This window comes from Antechinus flavipes, chromosome 4, assembly GCF_016432865.1.
Source record: "Antechinus flavipes isolate AdamAnt ecotype Samford, QLD, Australia chromosome 4, AdamAnt_v2, whole genome shotgun sequence".
Taxonomy (NCBI): Eukaryota; Metazoa; Chordata; class Mammalia; order Dasyuromorphia; family Dasyuridae; genus Antechinus; species Antechinus flavipes.
In genome coordinates, this window is record NC_067401.1 from 115065415 (window position 1) to 115081134 (window position 15720).

The 15720-nt window shown below is 35.9% G+C and overlaps 1 protein-coding gene across 4 annotated transcripts in view; it reads right to left on the reverse strand.

Moving 5' to 3' along the window:
- USP32 (ubiquitin specific peptidase 32) overlaps positions 1 to 15720 on the reverse strand; it is a 242267-nt gene that overhangs the window by 20458 nt on the left and 206089 nt on the right. For all 4 annotated transcript variants that reach the window (XM_051994086.1, XM_051994085.1, XM_051994084.1 and 1 more), the window contains one exon: positions 10920 to 11104. In XM_051994086.1, coding sequence (XP_051850046.1) covers positions 10920 to 11104 — 185 coding nt within the window. The remainder of the gene's footprint in view (positions 1 to 10919; positions 11105 to 15720) is intronic.

Here is a 15720-nt window from a genome sequence, read left to right on the forward strand (position 1 = left end):
CTGTGTCTTGTTAAGTAATGAATTCTTTCCATATCCATATCCATAGATATGAAAGGTAATTTTTTTTGTAATTTCTTTATGATGTTTTACAATTAAGTCATGTATTAACTTGGAAATAATTTGAAATATGATATGAGTTATTAGTATAATTCTAATTTGTGGTAGAAAGCTGTCCAGTTTTCTCAATACTTTTTGTCAAATATTGAGTCCTTCCCCAAGTAATAGGGGTCTTTGAGTTTACTGGACATAATGCTATTGTCTGTTTGTCTGCTTCAGTAGACTATATGTAATTTATTTCAGTGATCAATCTCTTCATTTTTTAACCAGTACCAAAATCTTTAATGCTTATTACTTTGTGTAGTACAGTTTGAGGCACTGATAAACCTAGACCTTTCTGCTTTTTTTAGAAAAATTATTATTATCCTTTGAGATTCTTGACCTTTTATACTTCCATATAAATTGATTTATCATTTTTCAAGTTTTATAAAATATTCTTTTGGCACTTAGATCAGTAAGGCACTTGTTAATAAATTAATTTAGATAGTATTGTCATTATACTATATTAGTTTGGATTACCCAGTACAAATTAAAGTTTGTCCAATTATTTACATTCTAATCCTGGAAAGAATGCTTTATACTTGTATTCATATAGTTTCCTGGAAGCTTTCTTCATATATACAGATATTTTAGAGCTTCTATAGATATTTGAATTGAATTTATCTTTCTACCTCTTCCTGCTATGTGGGATTTCTTTGGATTTATTTATATCTTGCAAAGTTCACTGACTCTTTGGGTAGGTACCTCTTTAGGGTTTTGTAAGACAACAACAAGACTAGTAACATAACTGTTTAAGAATATATTCTTTTAAAGTGGCACTATGAAACTTAAGTCTTGTGATAGGGTTCATTTTCTGACCAAACAGTTCAAAGAGCAGATGAAAAAGAGTTTGTTTTTTTTTTTTTTTTTAAAGTAAATACTGGCGATCAAAGGTCATCTTTGCACAGATTGACCCATATGTCTAGAATGGATTCACAACTCACCACTCTGACTCAATATCACTAGTTTTCCTTAAAGCTCAGCTCAAGCATCACTTTCTCCATGAGAATTTTCCTCTTCCAGCCACTAGTGCCTCTTCAGTCAAATAACCTTGGCTATTTTCTATGTAATTATGTGTGCATAGGTCATTTCCCCCAAAAGAATGTAAGATGCTCAAGAACAGGTACTATTTGTTTTTTTTTTTTTTAATTCCCCCTTGGTATTACCAGTGCCTGAAACATAGTATTTGCTAGCATTTAAAAAAATGCTTGTGGACTTAAGACTCTTCAACTTATTAATGTCCTACCTAAAACATAACATTTAGGATTAAATGTACTATTTCAGGTGGTGTTTGAACAGGGTTCAAACCTAAATCAAAGACGACTTCATCATCTCTCCATTCTTTAATGTTATACCTCTTATTTTAATCAAAGATCACATTAGTTTTCTTTACTGGCTGTATCATATAGTTGATTAAAAGTAAGTTTTCAGCCCACTAAAACTCCTAGAATGTTTTTCAGATTGTTTTTTTATCTGTGGTCCAGCTCATCTTACACTTAAATAGATTCTTTTTTGAACCTAAATGTATGATTTTATATTGATCCCTGTTAAATGTGCCTTATTCAATTCATCCCTTAGATCTAGTTTTTTCAGATCTTTTTTGAATCCTGTCACCCAGTGTATAGGCAATTCCCCCTCCTACCTATACTCCAGTTTTTACAAATCAACAAATTTGATGGGCATGTCATTCATATATGCCTTTATCAAAATCACTTATAAAAATTTTTAAATAGTAACGTGTATACATAATAAATAGTAATATGACCAAAGACATCCCACAGTTGCTTCCCTGAAGATTTACTTCCAATCTGACACTGAGCTACTAATGATCACTCTTTGGATCTGGCAATACAACAAGTTCCATGTCCATGCAACTGGTCACTTAGACTACAACTTTTCCTTTTTTCCTTAAAAATAAGCTAAAACATATAAATGCATTGTTAAAATCTAAGTAAACTATCTCTACAGCACTTCTTGTGAACTCCAGCTCATTCTGAGTTTTTGTATTCTTATCACTATTATAGAAACATATCATGATTTTGTATTATGCCTTTGTTACAATGCTCTTCTATCTCCTTTACATATCCTTTAAAATCCAAATTGGGTGATAAATTCCCTTACATCTCTCCCTTCTCCTCTTATCATTGTGTTCCCAGAATGTTACTTGTGAATCCAAGCCATCCTTTCTGGGCTATCTCCCCCTTTTGAATCTCAATTTGTGGGAATACTTATCCCTTCACTGAAAACTGAAAAATCTAATGGGCATATTAGCATATAGCTCTTTTCTAGCATTAATTATAAGACACAGTAGTGATTTCTTCCCCAAAGTTTTATCATTTTTATCTCATCAAGCACAAATGAGGGTAAGTGCAGGAAAAAGGATAATGGGGACCTTGATTCAAATGCCACTGTGATTTGAATCCCATCTCTGCTATTCTTTACTTGTATGACTTTAGCCAAATCCTTAACTTCTCTGGGTCTCAATTTCATTATGTCTAAAATGAGAAAGTTGGATTAGATGGCTTTTTAGGTTCCTTCCAGTTCTAAATCTATGATCCTATAATCCTCTTTGTTGAGAAGAGAATTCCCTTTTGTTAGTCTGAAGAAAGTTAAAATAATAAATGAGGCAAATTAAGAAATGCTCTGCTCTACCTTTTGGTAGTCAGAATATGTTTGATAAATGAAGCTGCTCCCTACCTCCTCTATTACTAAAATATATCATGTTTTTATTTACAAGCTCATCTATTTCTTCTTTCTCAAGTGATCAATAGTCTACTCTGATATAATTCTCCTGTTTTTGACTCATTTGATCCCCACTCAAAAATTTTCCATCAAGCTTCCTGAAGTTTCTCAAGAGTCTATCTTCACCGTATATAATGTGGCTCCACTATTCTCTCCCACCAATTTGTGTAGAGCAGTTTATATTTGTTTCTTTAGAATTAGGTATATGCCTTTCTACAACTATGTCTAATTAATGGTCTTACCCCAGCAAGTCTCAGTGATACTTGCGAGTTCAAAAATTTACTCCCTTCTCTTAATATCCCTAATTCTTACTGCTTGCTATCCATGCTTTATAATTCAACTTACATTTTTTATGAAATGCCTACTGTATATATTATATTACTAAGTATTCAGTACCAAATCTCTAAAGCCATAGCAATTCTAAAGAAAACTAGAGAAACATCATCTACTCCTGGGAGTACTTTCAACTCCTTCACTCAATTAGTCATTCACATAATATTTATTCAAGTTCTCATTTCCACTAAACAGATTATTCACTAGAAAACTTATTTATAAATGCAGAACATCTCAAGCTTGTAAAATAAATTCCCAACAGATGAAGAATTTTTGATGCTTGGCAAAACAACTATTGAGTTTTAGCATATGACTCTCAGAATTACATATCCAGTTTGCCTGTTTCTCTCCCTCTAGTCTCTTTTAACAAACTGCTTTTTGAACATTTCAAATTGGATGTCCTATAGGCACCTCAAACTCCAAAAAAGATTCATTATTTGATCTCATGCATTCTCTTCCTAATTTCCCTTTCAAGGGTAGTACCATTCTTCCAGTTACCCAGTTTTATAATCTCAGAGGCATTCTTGATTGCCCACTTTCCCTCTCCCCACACATTCAATGAGTTGCCAAAGCATAGCAGTGTATAAATTCTATCTCTATGGTATCTCATTCATCCTTGTCCCTTATTCTACTCACATGATCTACTTTATCATCACTACCCTAAGTCAGGACCTCTCTCCTTCACATCTGGAATACTGCAGTAGTGTAATTAGTCTCTTTGCCTCAGGGTCTTCTGTTCACAAGGCCACCACCATTAGCCCAGGCCTCATCATTCCTCACCTGTACTACTGAAATAGTCAAATTTGTTATACTCAAACTATGTGTCAGGCACTGTGGAAAGTGCTGGGGATATAAAGAAAGGAAAATAAGAGTCCTTGTTCTCATGGAGTTCACAGGTCCTCACAGGAGGAGGACAACATGCAAACAACTATACTCAAACAAGCTATGTACAAGATCAACTGGAAATAATCAACAGGGGAAGATACTAAAATTAAGGAAGATAAAGACATCTTGTAGAAGGTGATATTTTTAACTGGGACTTGAAGGAAGCCTGGAATGTTAGAAGGCAGAGGTGAGGAGGGAAAACATTTTAAGCATGGGAAGACAACAGTAAAAATGCTCTGAGTATCTGATTTGAAAACAGTAAAGAATAAGGGAGTGTAAAATATAAGAAGATTGTAAAGATGTGAGTGAGGGCAGGTTATAAAGGGCTTGAACAGTAAACAAAAGATTTTATATTTGATCCTGGAGGTGATAGGGAACCACTACACAATAAACTGGAAATTGCTGGTCAATCAGTGCTTTAGTATGAGCACTTTGACAGTTGGTCAAAGTGGAAGAGGAAATGGAACGAAGAAAGGATTATGGCAGGCAGAACAATAAACAACCTATTGTGGGTGTGAGGAGATACAGGCCTGCATCAGGATGGTGGCAATGTCAAAGCAAAGAAGGGAACAATATAGGAGATAATAGGAAGATTAAAATGGAGCTAATTTGCCAACAATGGAATATGGGGCTGGGGTGGGTTAGATAGAAGGCAGAGAAAAAAAGGGAAAAGTCCAAGAAGACAACTGGGTTCTTAGGGCTGGTGACTGGGAGGATGATGGTACTCTCAAGAGTAAGTAGCAGAAGTCTGAAAAGGGTCAATGGTTTTGTGGGGAAAACAACTTGCTTTGTTTTGGATGTGATAAGTTTAAGATATCTATGGGATATCCATTTCAAAATGTCAAACAAGCAATCTGGAGATTGGGAAATAGGGTGAGGCTAGATGTAAGTAGAACAGAGAATTATCACCATAGAGATGATCACTGAATCCACAGGATCTGGTATGATCATTAATAAGGGAAATAATATAGGCTGCAAAAAGGTAGAAAAGTATGAGGACTGTGAAAAAGTCATTAGATTTGTCAGCTGAGAGATCATTAGTAACAGTGGAGAGAACATGTTTCAATTAAATAATGAGTCTGGAAGCCAGACAATAGCATCTACTGTAGATGGCCTTTTCAAGTACTTTAGTCACAAAAGGAAGGGGAAAAATGGGATGAAAATTAGTGAGAATATATGGATCAAAGGAGGGTTTTTTGAGAATAGGGCATGGGCATGTTTATAAGCAATACAAATAGCTGATAAGGAGAAACTGGAGGTAACAGAGAGTGGAAATGATAGAGAAGACAATCAGTTGGAGCAGATAGGATGATCACTTGTACATAGAAAGAGTTTTACTTTGTCAATCAGGATCCCTTCATTTTTTAAGACAGGAGTGAAAGAAGAGACAGTGGCAGAAGACATATAAGTGAAGTAAGATATGGAGGAAAGGAGAAGAGAGAATTCTTGGCCAAATACCTCAATTTTTTCAGTAAAATGAGGTAAAGTTCATTCTCCAATGAGAAGGTGGGGGTAGGGAAAGCCATGGGAAATTGAAGGAGGGATGAAAGGATTTGGAAGTCATGTTATGATGAGTGGGACGTAGGGAGTTGGTGCAAATGGATTGCTTTGTTTTAGTAAGCACCTAGTTGATATTTTGTGACAGATTTGTAGTAGACATCATAATTTTGTGATTTTTTTTCCTAGCTTCATTCAGCAGGATGGGTATAAAATCAAAGACAACAGAATGGTAAGAGTGATCTAAGGATAAGGCTTAGCAGGGCAAGACTGGCAATATGATAAAAGCAAGGAGAGGAAAGAATTAAGTTAAACTAGGGGATCAAAGACTAGAGGTCACAGTGTGGACAAGGTTTGGAGTTACAAGGCAGAAAGATGGAATGTCATTGGATTGTGATCAGATAAGGGAATTTCAGAGTTAATGAACATGGAAGTAGTGTATTTGTTTGTGGGTGACAGAACAAGGGTATGCCTACCTCTATGTGTGGCTGAGGTGAGGTAGAAGAATAAATTACACTAATTTAATAAATTTGAGGACCTACAGAATTACAGTATAGAAACAGTGAGAGTTATCAATATTTATACTGAAGTCTCCTAGTACAAGAACAGTAGTTGATAATGAAAGACTGAGAGCCTAAGCACTCAAATCACCAAAGAAAGATGTAGAGTATTCAAGGTCTGTAGACAATAGCTATGAGGATTTTGATTCAGTGGTAGATATAGATTGAAAACCTCAAAGAAGGAAAGGTTACTGAGTAATGGTGATAGAGGGAAAACCCAGAAGTGGTAATGTGGAACAAAATTTCTCAAGAGGCTGTAAAATCAGGAAGGAGCTAGGTCTCAGTAAGAGCCAAGAGACAGAAGGTGCAGAAAAGGAAAAGATTTAAGATAAAAGCACATTTGTTCTTTACAGAGTACGCATTCCAAAGAGCACCAGTGGAAGAGGAAGGTAGCTTTAGAGCAGGGATTCTCAAACTATGGCCCGCAGGCCATATGTGGCAACTGATTACGATTATCCCCCTCACCCAGAACTATGAAGTTTCTTTATTTAAAGGCCCACAAAACAAAGTTTTTGTTTTTACTATAGTCCGGCCTTCCAACAGTCTGAGGGACAGTGAACTGGCCCCCTATTTATAAAGTTTGAGGACCCCTACTTTAGAGTATAACACTGAGAGAACTGAGTTGAGAGGTGTGAGAAGAAAAGATCTGGCAGTGGGGGAATTAAAGAATTTGAATGACAGCAGGGCTTCAGAATCATTGGGATATATGGGCATGGAAGGAGACATGGAGTCCACAGAGGCATTGCCTCTAAAGCTGAACTGCCTAAAGCAATGGGATAAGTGCTGGGAACTAAAGGAAATGACTCTCCTTCTCCAAAGGCAGGAGACCAGGCTGGAGACTTGATGGAGAAGCCTTTTTCCTCTTCCCTTCCAGGGAAGAGGAGTCTGGGATTCAATGAAATTGAGCCTTTTCCTAAGGGAGGCTGGAGACCACGTAGAACACCTGGATGGAATAGAGGCCTCTTCCCAAACCTCAAAGGCAAGAGACCTGTCTGATGGAAGGGCATTTTTTTCTCTTCTGTGAGACTGGAGACTCAGCATGCTAGAACAGCATTTCTCCTCTTCCTATGAAAGGCTGAAAACTGACAGGAAAGCTGAAATTAATGGAATATTGAAAAAGTTTGCAATAAATGGTCTCTCTATCTAACTCAGTTTCAATTGATCAAGGATGGACTGAGGCAGCTACACCCAAAGAAAGAACACTGGGAAATGAATGTAAACTGTTTTTCTTCCCATTATTTATACCTTCTGAATCCAATTCTCCCTGTGCAACAAGAGAACTGTTCGGTTATGCACACATATATTGTATCTAGGATACACTGTAACATATTTAACATGTATAGGACTGCTTGCCTTCTGGGGGAGGGGAAAAATCCGAACAGAAGTGAGTGCAAGGGATAGTGTTGTAAAAAATTACCCTGGCATGGGTTCTGTCAATAAAAAGCTATTCAAAAATAAATAAATAAATAAATAAATAAATGGTATCTCTATTTCAAGTTTTCTCTCCAACCTCTCTTTCGGAGCAGCCAAAATAATTCTTGTATTGCATGACCATGTAAGTTGTACCCCTCCCTCCACCCCTCACTTTAATATAATCCAATATATCTTTAATGCAAATTTCCCTCGCATTTAAAGTCCTTCCAAGCCTGGCTCCAATCTAGCTTTCTCGACATTACAACCCTTCACACAATCTTCAGCCCATGCTTCACCTTCACATACTTTATAGCTTTCCAGCTAGGCCATCTTGCCATCTTTCACTTGGATCAGCTCCCTCTGCACTAAACCTGATCCTATGTATCCTGGATCTGTAAAATATAGTCTCTAGTCTCAGACAAAGTTAAATTTTCTAACCTGGAGTTCTCACATCAGAACTTGAATAATCTTTTTTTTTTAATTTTTATTTAATAATTACTTTATATTGACAGAATCCATGCCAGGGTAATTTTTTTTTTTTTTTACACAACATTATCCCTTGCACTCATTTCTGTTCCGATTTTTTTCCCCTCCCTCCCTCCACCCCCTCCCCTAGATGGCAAGCAGTCCTTTATATGTTGGATATGTTGCAGTATATCCTAGATACAATATATGTTTGCAGAACCGAACAGTTCTCTTGTTGCATAGGGAGAATTGGATTCAAAAGGTATAAATAACCCGGGAAGAAAAACAAAAATGCAGATAGTTCACATTCGTTTCCCAGTGTTCTTTCTTTGGGTGTAGCTGCTTTTGTCCGTCATTTATCAATTGAAGCTCAAAAACTTGAATAATCTTGACAGTGTGACTAAGTGGAAATAAATGTGTCCATTTAGTCCATTATAGCTGGTCCCAAACCATATCTCTCCCTTCCTATCCCAACCAGGCCATCATGCCTTCTGTCTGCCACTTCTTATTCTCACTCTCCCCTATAACCTTTTATACTAGCCACAACAATCAAATCAATAGTACCATTCCTACTGGAAAGGGCTTATTAATTAACAGTTCTATTTATCAGACCAAAATTACTTTCCCTGTATATTTCCTATATGTTATTTTCCCCTATTAGAATATTAGGTCTTCGAAGGCAGGGGCTATCTCTCTTGAATCTTTGTATTCTCAGTGCTTAGCAAACAGTAAGTACTTTATAAATGCCTTTTCATTCATTCAGTTGAACTAATCTTCATCTTCTTGTTAGTCAGTAGGTCAATAAACATTTATTAAAGCATTCAATATGTGTTAGCATTAGGCTAAACCCTGGTTATATAAAAAAGCATAAAAAATTAATCTCTGTTCTCAAGAATGTACATTCTAAAGAGACAATCTGTAAGTATATACAAAATACAACATTATCACAGAAGCTGGGTTTTAGCTAACCCCAAATAGAGTGCATTCCGTCTTTATCTCACAGCATTAGACTCTTTATTTTCCTTCAGAGCTCAGCTCAAGCACCATCTCCTATGGCAGACCTTTCTAGATTCTACCAGTTGCTAATGTTTCCCCTATCAAATTACTTTGTATTTATTTTGTACATACTAATTTTCTATGTAATCTTATGTGTACATGTTTTCTGACTGTAAGCTCTTTAAGAGCAGGAACAGTTTCATTTTTGCCTTTGTACCCTTTTGCCCAATGCCTAGTGCACAACAGATGCTTAATGAAACTTTGCTGATTGAGTAACTAACTAGCAGTAGTTTGTTAGAGTGGAATGATATGCCCTTCTACTCAGTATTTTTTTGGAAAATTACAAAAATTACACATTTTTTAACTAAAGTAGAAAAGTTTCTGCATTTCATTTTCTGCTTTGAAAAATAATAGTTCTCTTCTAGGTTTGCTGCTAGTCCACATGTAGGTACCATTCTTTCACTTTTTATCTTGATCCTTTAGTGGTTCAGTTATATATCAAATGCTCCTGAACCACTAAAGGCAATCAATGGACATAGTCACTCATATTACTCAGTTACTAGGGAAGCAGAACTTCTCAAATGTTCCTCAGCAGCAATAAAATGATTCCACCCTTAGTTACAGCTGAAATCAGATAACAAATAAACTGTCATGATGCTAACAGTGGCAAAAACTCGATAAATTCAATGAAGCATCATGACCTAGGGGAAAGTGTACTTGATAATGAGTTTAAAAAATTACATTTAAATCCTACCTCTGCTACTTACCAGCAGTGTAACCTTGGACAAATTATGTAACCTGTCAGTCTCTTCATCTGTAAAATGATGGGGTTGAAGAAGATAATCTCTAAGATCCCTTCCAGCTCTAAATCCTATGATTCTCCCCTTCCATCTACTGAAAGGCTCATCTTTAATAACACCTTTCCCCTCTTCGAAGCTTCCGTGGATGGTCATTTTAAACTTGATTTTCCTTAGACATAAATAGGAGTGAGTGGAAAGAGGGAGAGAGAGAGAGAGAGAAAGACTGACTGTGATCTGCCCTTCAGGCATGATCATGAGTTCTGACTTGGAGAGCCAGGGTATGTGGTAAGTTCTGTTTTTGCTATCTTTGGGAAACTTTAAGCCAATCACTTAACCTTTCTGTGGGTTTCAATTTTCTCATTTTTAAAATGAGAAAAGTAGAATCAGATGATCTCCAAAGACCCCTGAATCTATAAAACACTTTATAACTCTCTTACATTCTATTTTCTAATTATTTATGTATATCTCTTTTTTTCTCTTAAGGGCAGGGATTATCTTTTATTTACTTCTGTATCATAATCTGAGCTTTTGGCACATAAATATTTTATTGTCTATTTAACACAGACAATTTAATAGATGCTTAATGCACAAAAATATTGTTTGCTAAAATGAAAACAAAAACCATAAGGATAATAATTTAAGTCTTGCTTATATCTTTCAGTATTTTTTCCAGTTTTTGAAGTTTAAAAGAACTTAACATAGAAATGATCCAACAGATTAATTTCTCATGGCAGAGAACATTCTACACACACTGAAATAAATGAGTCATATTTTCAGCTTCATAGCACTTTCACAAACACCCATCTGTAGAATGTATATGCAAAGTGAGGAAAAAATACGTAAAAAGATGGGCTAGAGTAAAAAGTTTAAGTTTAAGTTTAGCTAATAAGCCAAAGTAAAGGTTATTCATCACTAGAGTTGGTTAGATGGGGAAAGGCTACAATTTTCTATCCAGGATAAAATGGCAAAGGTTGGGATTTGATGTCCTCTAGATAGCTCTTTAGCTACTATTTATTCATTAATCTGACACTTAGGTGTACCCCCATAAATTGTGCAAAGTTTATATAAATCATTGCTTATTGCTTCAGAGCCTTGGGTAACAAAACATACCACATAAACCCCCCAAACTCACCAATCCTGGGCATGGTTACTGGCTTCCTGAGGAGGAAGTGGGCTGGCTAGTCGGGACACTTGAATCCACACTGCATCATAGAGGTCTTTCTTCCGAGTATGCACAGTACATGGAACAATCAATGGCATGCCAAAGAGGCTGGGGCGATTCTTCTGAGATGACAGAAAGTAAAGTTCTGTCCTCATCTATGTATATAAATCAAGAAAACAGAAAGCTGAAACATAAGATACAACCAAAGGAGCAGTACTTTCCTGACTTTAGGGTTGGTACTCTATCCACCGCACCACTTAGCTGCCCCTTTAGAGATATGCTAAATACCTCTTAGCATTTCTAAAGAAGTTCTCTCAGTAAACACTAGAGTGCTTAGAAATGTATTCTTCCAAGACTAAGCTACTGAGAAGATGACAACAGATACCACTTATTATTATTATTATTGTTCTCAACCTTTTTAAGAGATATGGTATCTTTTTTAGGTCTGATTTTTACTATACAAGCATTCTAATTCTTTCAAGGACAACATATAAATTAATTTTTCCTAAAAGTAATGTGAATTTAAAGTAGTTTTGGTTTGAAAATTTAAAAATAATTTGATGATGATATCTTTTAAAATAAATATACCTAACATACTGTGTAAGTAGGCTCAGGAAGAATTGCTTTAGAAAATTTAAGTGGACTCCAACAGAAATTTTGCTGGTAGTTTCTCAATGAGAAGCTGAGAAAAAAAATCAATTGTTTAAGAATAGTTACCAACCAAATGCAAATTAAAAGGAGCTAACTCTTATACAATGAAAGGAGAGCACTACTAAGATCTAATTTTTTTTCTTAGGGAATATAAAAACTTATAGAAAAACTGCCACAAACACCCCTCTTTGTAGTGGCCAGAAACTGGAAACTGAGTGGATGCTCATCAATTGGAGAATGGCTGAATAAATTGTGGTATATGAATACTATGGAATATTATTGTTTGGTAAGAAATGACCAAAAGGAGGATTTCAGAAAGGCCTGGAGAGACTTACACGAACTGATGCTGAGTGAAACAAGCAGGGCCAGGAGATCATTATATACTTCAATAACAATACTATATGATGATCAATTCTGATGGTCCTGACCATCCTCAGGATTGAGATGAATCAAATTAGTTCCAATGGAGCAGTAATGAACTGATCCAGCTACACCCAGTAAAAGAACTCTGGGAGATGAATAAGAACCATTACATTGAATTCCCAATCCTTATATTTTTGCCCACCTTCATTTTTGAGTTCCTTCACAGGCTAATTGTACAATATTTCAGAGTCTGATTCTTTTTGTACAGCAAAATAACGATTTGGTCATGTATACTTATTGTGTATCTAATTTATGTTTTAATATATTTAACATCTACTGGTTATCCTGCCATCTGGGGGAGAGGGTGGGAGAAAGGAGGGGAAAAATGGAACAAGAGGTTTGACAATTGTCAATGCTGTAAAGTTATCCATACATATAACTTGTAAATAAAAGGCTATTAAAATAAAAAAAAAAAAGAAAAGAAAAAAAAAAGAAGTTAAAAAAATAATAAAATCCTTTCAAGTTCTAAGAAAAAAAAAAAGAAAAAAGAAAAAACTGCCACAAAGTTGAAAAAGTACTGATCCAATGCCCCAGAGATCTGAGCTACTTGTAGCTTTTCCACTACTTTTGTGACTTTTAGCAAGTCATAGAATCTCTCTGGCCTTCAGTTTATTTATCTATAAATGTCATATGCAGAGTTTATCTTAGAATTGGGATGAACATCAAATTAGATACACTTTCTAAGTTTCAAAGCTCTACACAGAAAGGACTGCTAATGTTTTCTAATAGTCAAGAAGAGCTGTCCAGAGCACTTGGTTACCTGTCTGGCTTTGTAACAGAGATGCTGTTCAAAGTTCACAATTGAAGCATTCAAAGAAAAAAGACTTGTATGAACTATTACTGAGAAAAGTAAGCAGAGCTAGGATAAAACTTATAATAATGTAAACAGAAGCAACAATAAAAGGAAGGAAACGGAACACAGATGACCAATAGTGGTCACATATATTAAAGAAATGTATATTCCTCCTCTAGGCAAAAGAATAGGATGTGAAACATTGCCTATGATGCTGACAGTCATTTTGATGATTGGTTTTAAGAGATTTTATCTACAAGAGAGGGTTCAATGGAGATGCTGTAAAAAACCAAATGGCATTAATAAAGCCTGGAAAGAAAAGCATCAATACTTATAAGACCTAGAGCTGAGCCTGGAGTCAGGAAGCCATGGATTCAAGTCTCAATGATTGAACACCATGGCTGTGGGCATAGGTTTTCAGTGCCTCCAGCAATCATCTACGATCAGAAGATCCCTTTTCCCTTTCTCTATATTAAAAAAAGTATTTGATAACACTGAACTTTCCAATACCCTTTCCTTTACATCTCCTTGTTAAGGTACACCCTTCTACGAGATCTTAATCCTATCCTCTTTAGTTCTTCCCCATCAGATTGCCCTATGTTCTAGTTCTTTTTCTTTTTCTTACTTCTTTTTACAGACATGCCTGGGTTTCTTCCATCCTTAAAAAAAAAAAAAAAAAAGCAACAACAACAAAAATTTTTATAAGAACTTACTTTCCCTTCAAAGCTTTTCTTTAAGTTGGTCCTTCTTTCACAGCCAACTCCTAGAAAAGGCTGTCTGCTCATTGCTTTCACTTCTCATTCACTTTTCTCAATTTTTTGCAATCTGGCTTTCAATCTCATTACTCAGATAAAACAGCTTACTAATAAAATTTTCAATTACTTCTAATAATTTTCTAATCTGATGGTCTCTTCTCATCTTTTGTGCTTTTTTTTACCTCCCTACATCATTTTATACTGTTGACCACCCTCTTTCTTCCTGGATTTTCTCTTTTTTTCTGGATTTTTATGACCTCATTCCCCCTGATCTTCTAATCTATCTGATTGCTCCTTCTCAGTGGCTTTTATTGACTCATCATTTATATTCTGCATCCCTAAGCCTCTGCACTGAATCCTTTTCTCTGATCCTACATTCCTTCAGTCTCGGTTTCTTTCCTTGAGACTTCAGACTGCCTACTAGACCATTTCAAACTGGGTATTTATAGCCACCTCAAATTCGATACATCTCAAACACACCATTCTTAATTTCCTATTTTAAATAGAAGGAATTATTATCTTTCTGGTCTTGCAGCTTTGCAACCTCAGCATTATCCTCAACTTGTTATCATCCTTCACCCCACATATCTAATCAATTATTTGAGACTCCACAACATTACTTATTCCAACCTATCTTCTTACATAGCCACTTTCATCACCTCTTTCCTATACTATTGTATGGTCTTCCTAATTGGCCTGCTTAAAAAATCTTTTCCCAACTACAATATTCTGACCATCACCTGGTAGGATAAGATACCAGACATTGAGATCCTTTCTCAAACTAAACTGCCAAGCATTCCAACTCTACTGCAGAGAGCACAACTCTATTGGGCTGGCCACACTGTTCAAATGCTAAATGTACACTTGCCAAAAAGATTATTTTATGGTGAACTTACACATGGCAAGCACTAACAAGGCACCAGAAAAAGCAATATAAGGACACCTTCAAGGTCTTTCTTAACTTTAGAACTGATTCTATGACATGGGAGATACTGGCAGAGGACTGCCCAGCATGGCATGCTCTCACAAGAGAAGATGCTATTCTCTATAAGTAAAGCAGAATTGAACTACTTCAGAAGAAATGCAAAATGTGCAGTTAGAATCAGGTATTTAGGGTTAAAGTTGGGAGTCAGGAGGGTTAGGGACTCTATTGTGTTCAATCTATGGCACAGCATTACAAATTTGTATTGGTCAGATATTGGTCACTGAAACAGTGATTTCATTTTGGTTCTCTTTGAGAATAAAGGACACCAACCAACCACAATTCAATGTAAAACTGCTGAAGTCCAAGTCTGACCATGTTACCTCTTCCTTTTTCCCCATTCAAAATACTCCAGTGCTCCATATTGCCTCTTAAGAGAAAATATAAATTCCTGGTTTGATGTTTCAAATCCTTCTCAATTTGGCCTCAACCAACTTTTCTACACTCATCACACATTATTCTCCCCTTCTTCATTCTGTAGTTTAGTCAAAATGGCCTAGGTGCTGCTCAAATATTTCTCTCTATACCTTTGTACTAGCAGAACTGCCTGTCTGAAATGCAGTCTCTCTTTGCCTTGTCAAATCCCTTGCTTCCTTCAAGATTCAACTGAAATACCAACTTCTGTATGAAAACTTTTTCTGATCCTCTTAGCTAACATCAACTCCTTTCCAAAACCACCTTTTATTTATTTGGCATAATTTCTTTATAAATTCGTATACGAACATTGTTTCTATCCTAATGGAATGCAATTCCTTTGAATATAGGAACTGTTTAATTTTTGTCTCTGTATTCCAAGTGCCTGGTATAGAGCCTGGCACAAAGTAGATACTTCAAAAAAGTTTGTTGACTGGTTGATCATTTCCTCATCTGAATGAATGGAGGAAGTTCTCTTTAACCAATGAAATCCTAATTATAAGCCAAACAAACAAACAATGCTTGGAGGGAAAAAGGAGCATATGCTTGGCCCATAAGCTCTACCTTCTATTTTGCAATGTTATGAGATGAGTGTTAAACACACTCAAAGTTTGGAGGAGTTCCTTTCTTCTTAAGTGCCTACTTCCTTTCCATTTCTACTTTTTGCAGATGACCTATATTGTAGAGATTGACACTAACAGGGCAAGTCAAGGTGAGCAACATTCTTGTAAGGTACAAATTGCAAGTTATTAT